Source organism: Salvelinus alpinus, chromosome 25 (assembly GCF_045679555.1).
Source record: "Salvelinus alpinus chromosome 25, SLU_Salpinus.1, whole genome shotgun sequence".
NCBI lineage: Eukaryota > Metazoa > Chordata > Actinopteri > Salmoniformes > Salmonidae > Salvelinus > Salvelinus alpinus.
Genome location: NC_092110.1, coordinates 15,875,105 through 15,881,104, shown reverse-complemented (window position 1 = coordinate 15,881,104; position 6,000 = coordinate 15,875,105). Strand labels below are relative to the sequence as shown.

General features: G+C 47.3%; 1 protein-coding gene across 1 annotated transcript in view; it reads right to left on the bottom strand.

The window, feature by feature from the left end:
• Positions 1–823: 823 nt before the first annotated feature.
• Positions 824–6,000, bottom strand: part of LOC139553456 (leucine-rich repeat and immunoglobulin-like domain-containing nogo receptor-interacting protein 2) — a 40,144-nt gene continuing 34,967 nt past the window's right edge. Inside the window, exon 2 of the mRNA XM_071365778.1 lies at positions 824–3,994. Coding sequence (XP_071221879.1) covers positions 2,088–3,923 — 1,836 coding nt within the window. The 5' untranslated portion in view covers positions 3,924–3,994 and the 3' untranslated portion in view covers positions 824–2,087. The remainder of the gene's footprint in view (positions 3,995–6,000) is intronic.

The window sequence follows — 6,000 nt, the reverse complement described above, 5'->3', positions numbered from 1 at the left end:
TATTTTCAATTGAATTTATTTTACTGCTGGCAGAATATGTTTGCTATAATCCATGTAGAGACACTAAGTTTAATTACAGGCATAAAATAAAGCTAATAACATAATGTTTCCTCTCCAGATCACAAAGCAGAGCATCTCAAATGATTCACAGATGCTTAGGCGCCTGTGTTAGCACCAATCATTAAAGCACTGATTAGTAAATCCTCTTCATCTAAGAGAAATGGCCTACGGATAGGAGACAGTCATATTATCCATGTGATATTTCTCCCTATTCTTTACTGGATCACTCTTTCCTTGACAAGCTGTAGAGAAACAACTGCAACAAAAGTGATAAAAATCAGATAGGTGGGACTTTGATCTTGTCTTCTTGAATATTCCCTGTGTGCATTCTCCAAAGATAGAACAACTTTTAACCATTAATGTGATAGCATCAAGTGTTTTAACAGATCTCTGTGAAGAGAAGGGTGCTGAATGAAAACGTCAGCAGGAGCTGCATTTATCTGAGTTTCAGGAGACGGAGAGATTCAGGGTCGTTGGGTATATTAGGTGTGGTTTTAAAAGAGCGCTGAATTAAACATCTGGTGGGAAAACAATATATACCCATTTGTCATCTTTCCTTGGCCTGCGTCATAGGATCGCTACAACAACCTATCTCCATCCTTGCAACAACACACCATATATTAGTTTCTAGTTTACATTTAGCTAAGAAGTCTGCACATCTTTGGTTTGCTATTACACTATCATACAGTTTAGGTCTATGACGTCAAGTAAAAATGAAAGTACTGATATGTCTTGGAAATAACAAAATATTAATGACCACATGAAGCTTTATGATTACGATTTATTTCCGTTTGAAAATATACCCATAAATTTATCATATGAAAACATTTAAACAACCTTTAACATTGTATCACAACTGGATCACACATGTTGACACCTACATCCCCGCTTTTACAAAGAGTTGCCCTTAATGTTATTCTTTAATACACATTTTTTTTCAACAGTTAAAACATTTCAACAAAAACACCACAACTTTCAAATGCCATCAATGAAATACCCAGAAACCTATTTTAACCCAAGAGAGGCCTCGGGACATGCCAGCTTGAAGCATTGGGGCCAAAGAAAAATGAGAGGGGATACAATACAACCCATAACTCACCAGGCTGAGATTTGTCCTGTTCAAAGGGGACATCGGCCAGTAAATCTTTGCTATTGTGTCTAGTCTAGTCACTGACCGTTTATTTTTCATTACATCAGGGGATTTTGCTGGCAGGAAAATCTGCAATTGATTTATAATGTAATAAAAGGGGATTTAACATAAGATATTTATCATCTGTGTTTTTCTCCAAGCAATAACCAAAATTTTCAGCTGCTACTATTTCTTCAGCAGGAAGATACCTTGAGTTCTTCTAGTGGTTTTAGCTGAAATCCCACTTGAAGTTGTAAATATCGTGTGTATACATTTTCCTTCAGTTGAAGCTCGAGTTGCCAAAATCCCGCTATGCTTATCTTGAGGTGGTACAAAGGGGAACACTTGAAAATATTTATGAAGCAGGTCTCTTGGATATTGTTCGTAGTGATTTGCATGTGCATACAAACATACGTAACACTACATTTTACTCAACAAACACACCTGCTGCTTAGATGGTTATTAGACACAATTTTCTCCAGACATGATAGAGCAATGACAGCTCCACTGTCATCTCAACTTCTCCCTTGTCACTCCCAGAGACTTCCTTTCTCACCTTGGTGTCACCCCGAGTCTACAACATCATTAGTCATCACATCACCAGCGTAGCACAGGCCCAGCGCTGTATCACTGCCTCACTCTCATTGATATGTGGGCTATATAGTATTATATCCAGTGTATTGTATGATAACATCATTTTATATAAACAATTCCACAGTATCATAGATCACTATTATATCAACATGTCCACTGAATCACTAGATCACCTTCATATCAACACCACTATATCGGTACATCACTTTCATTTTCACAACTCCACTGTATCAAAGAAAACGTTGAAAATGATATGCACTGTATTTTGTTTGTTACTATCATATGTGTTGGTCCGTTTGTAAATTTAAATCATTTTCATGTTGACTCGTCTGGGCCCGCTTGTCTCATTTGCCTCCGCTGCTGTCCCATTCGATTTGCGGGGAACGTACTCAATGTCGAAGTTGCTCTTGTGCCTTCCCTTCCCACGACTCCAGGCAAACAGGAGGAGGAAACAGAAGATGACCACGCCCAGGAAAGACAGGCAGCCCATGGCTGTGGAGATGATGATGGTCTTCAGGTCTATGGGGTTTGTCATATTGTACAGGAGGGTGCCGTTGGCCCAGGTCCCGTTGGAGTCCGCCAGGAGACCGCTCTTGTTGGTGTAGAGCGATCTATCGCTGATGCCCAGGCTCTTCACAGCCAGCGAGGCTGACATGCTGGCATTGCCCGCCGCATTACTGGCCACACACAGGTACACACCATTGTCGTGCAGCTCCGCAGCCTTAATCTCCAGGGTGCCGTTGGTAAGGACTGTCACCCTCCCGGTGCTCTTGGCTGTGACATAGCGTCTGTGTGGCGTCACCCAGGCCATGGATGGCCGAGGAGCCCCGTCTGCTATGCAGTTGAGCCAGACAGGCTGCCCCTCGTCTGCCAGCAGCAGCTGGGTGGTGTTGGGCCCGATCCATGGCTTGGTGCAGGTCACATACCGTGACACCAGCGGCTCCTTGAGGTCCCGCAAGGGTTTCCCACGGATGCGCTCAGGGGCACTGCACTCAGGCTGGGGGTCAGGGAGCTGCAGCAAGGGTGGCTTCCGGCCACTCAGCAACCATAGGAGCCGGCAGTCGCACACCAGAGGGTTCCCCCCCATAAGCAGCGTCTGCAGGCTGTCAGGGGACGCAAACACAGCTTGCTCCACAGAGTCCAGCTGGTTGTGCGACACATCCAACATGCGCAGGTTTGGGAGTACCAGGAAGGCCAGGGGTTCAATGTAAGCCAGCTGAGCCCCTCGCAGGTGCAACTCCTGCAGTCGCGGAAGCTTGTCTAGCACCCCTTGCTGGATGTGCTGGATGCGGCAGAAGGATAGGTTTAGGTGCGTGAGGTAGGGTAGGTTGCGTAGAGCAGGGCCGGGAAAAGAGGACAGGTTAGTGTTGGTGACAGTGAGTGTGGTGAGGTTGAGACCGTGTAGCGACAGAGCGGGGAAGACTTCCAGCCAGGGCCAGTAGTCAATCTCCAGGTGGCGAAGGTGGGGAAGTCTTTTGAAGGAGTAGGGCTTCAGGGCACCAATGCCCAAGTGGCGCAGGCGGAGTTCCACCAGGCTGTGTAGGTGCCCCAGGGCATCAGTGGGCACAACAGTCAGGTTGCAGCGCTCCAGGGTGAGGCTCTGTAGGCCCAGCAGGCCAGTAAAGGCCCTCTGGGAGATGAACACCAGCTCATTGTCACCCACCTCCAGGGACATCAGCCTCCGAAGGTCCTGGAAGCCGTGGTCCAGCAGCACCACCAACCGGTTGTGGCTGAGGTCCAGACTGGTGAGGTTGGCCAGGCCAGAGAGCACACCGGCGGGGACCAGCTGGAGGAGGTTGCTGTGGAAGTTCAGCGAGCGCAGGGAGAGCTGAAATTTGAAGGAGCCCGGTTCGACCACACCTATCAGGTTATCGCTGAGGTCTAGATCCTCGAGCTGTAGGAAGGAGGAGAAGTTGTCCGGTGTAATGCTCCGCAGCTTGTTCTTGCTCAGATCCAGAAGCCGAGTCTCAATGGGGATGCCCTCGGGGATGGTAGGCAGTCGCTTGCGGTGGCAGCTGACTGACTTGGTCTGGGCGGAGCAGTCACAGCGAGCGGGGCAACCCAGGACGCAGCTAACCAGCAGGAGCAGTAGAGCCCCGCCCAGAAGAGGATAGCAGTGGTACAGGGCAGAGCGCCGCATGACTTTTACCCACGCTGCCCTCTGTCACGGCACAGCTTGGTATCCATGCAGACCACCATCACGGTACAGCCCTGCAGCACAAAAACACACACAAAGAGCAGCACATTAGAATACCTAATATTAATTTTCATGCAAAATAGCACTGTTTGTTATAAAAAGCATTACTGCCAACAAAGCTTTCCCCCTGCTGCTTTCTTTCCCCCCACCCTCCGTTTCTCTTCACCTGTTCCCCATCTCCTGCTCTCACTCCATCCTTTCTAACACTTTCACAGCAGATTTCTGTCAAATTAAATTCAAATCAAATCAAGTGCATTGACACAAAGCAATATGCTTCATGGAAAAAATGTGCTATGACGTTCAGCTGCATCAGAATAGGACATGGTATCTGTCATGTAAAAAAAAAACAGGAGCAACATTGTTACAATGCTTGTGGCCAGGACTGACCCTGGTCGCACCTCAGAGACGAGGCAGAGACCCTATTGGATATGCAAGGAGGCGGGAGACGGGAGTTGAACCAGGGGCTGCTCTGTTCCCACAGGAAAAAAAGAGAAGGATAGGGAAGAAAATGCCTCCTGGTCAACAGGTTGTTGGCATAGCAGATGGTCTGAGACGTTTGCCTGAATGCATCTGTTGTGTATTCTATAAACCTTGCCTATTATGGATCCTACTCCGGTTATTCTGTCCTGTTACAATTTAAAAAGAATAAACTAACTAGCACAAAACCATGTCGAGGTGAGCAGATGGTAAGCACAAAGACAGACATACGTGCACATTTCCGCTGAGGTGAGTGACACATTCACTGAAAGATGGGGTGAGTACGCAGATACGCACGTCATGCACACACGCAAAAACACACACAGCACTCATCCCTCTCCCCGACTCTGAAGAGCTGCACTCTGGTGTCTTCACTACCATCTTTCTCTCTTTCCCACCCTTTCGCTCTCCCTTATTATATATCTCCCTCTCTTCAGTATCTATCTGTCTCTCTCTCTCTTTCTCTCTTTGCTCCTGCTGCGGCTACTCTACTGTTCTCTTATCCTATGGTCCTCCCTTCTCACACATCTTCTTCACACCTTTTCTCTCTCTCGCCGTCATTGCCCTGGAAGAAGCCCCATTCTCTATATTCTCCAATCCCCACAGGCTGTGTTTTATCGATTGTGACACAGACACATCAGATACCAGGAATGTAGCCTTTTACAAAGAGCAGACTGTTGCCATAGCAACCACAAACCCTCCCTCCCATCCGCTCTATGTGGTCTGCCAATCAGATTAATGAAAAAAAAGAGGACTCGTTTTTTAATATTCTCAAGGTCTGCACAAAACATGCATTGAATATATTTAAAATCTCTGCTTCATTAACACGCAAGCGTCGAGTTTACAGTGTCTCGAAACTGTCAGCCTGCCTGGTTATTTGTCGAGCTGTCTGATTGCCTATCCGTCTGCTGGTCTGTTAAGTATCTCTGGGTATCTATCTGCCTTTCTTCAAGCCTGTCTGGGTCTGGGTCTTCTTATCCCTCTGCCTTTACCTATCGGGTACCTGTCTGTCTGTCTGTCTGTCTGTCTGTCTGTCTGTCTGTCTGTCTGTCTGTCTGTCTGTCTGTCTGTCTGTCTGTCTGTCTGTCTGTCTGTCTGTCTGTCTGTCTGTCTGTCTGTCTGTCTGTCTGTCTGTCTGTCTGTCTGTCTGTCTGTCTGTCTGTCTGTCTGTCTGTCTGTCTGTCTGTCTGTCTGTCTGTCTGTCTGTCTGTCTGTCTGTCTGTCTGTCTGTCTGTCTGTCTGTCTGTCTGTCTGTGTGTCTGTCTGTCTGTGTGTGTGTGTGTGTGTGTGTGTGTGTGTGTGTGTGTGTGTGTGTGTGTGTGTGTGTGTGTGTGTGTGTGTGTGTGTGTGTGTGTGTGTGTGTGTGTGTGTGTGTGTGTGTGTGTGTGTGTGTGTGTGTGTGTGTGTGTGTGTGTGTGTGTGTGTGTGTGTGTGTGTGTGTGTGTGTGTGTGTGTGTGTGTGTGTGTGTGTGTGTGTGTGTGTGTGTGTGTGTGTGTGTGTGTGTGTGTGTGTGTGTGTGTGTGTGTGTGTGTGTGTGTGTGT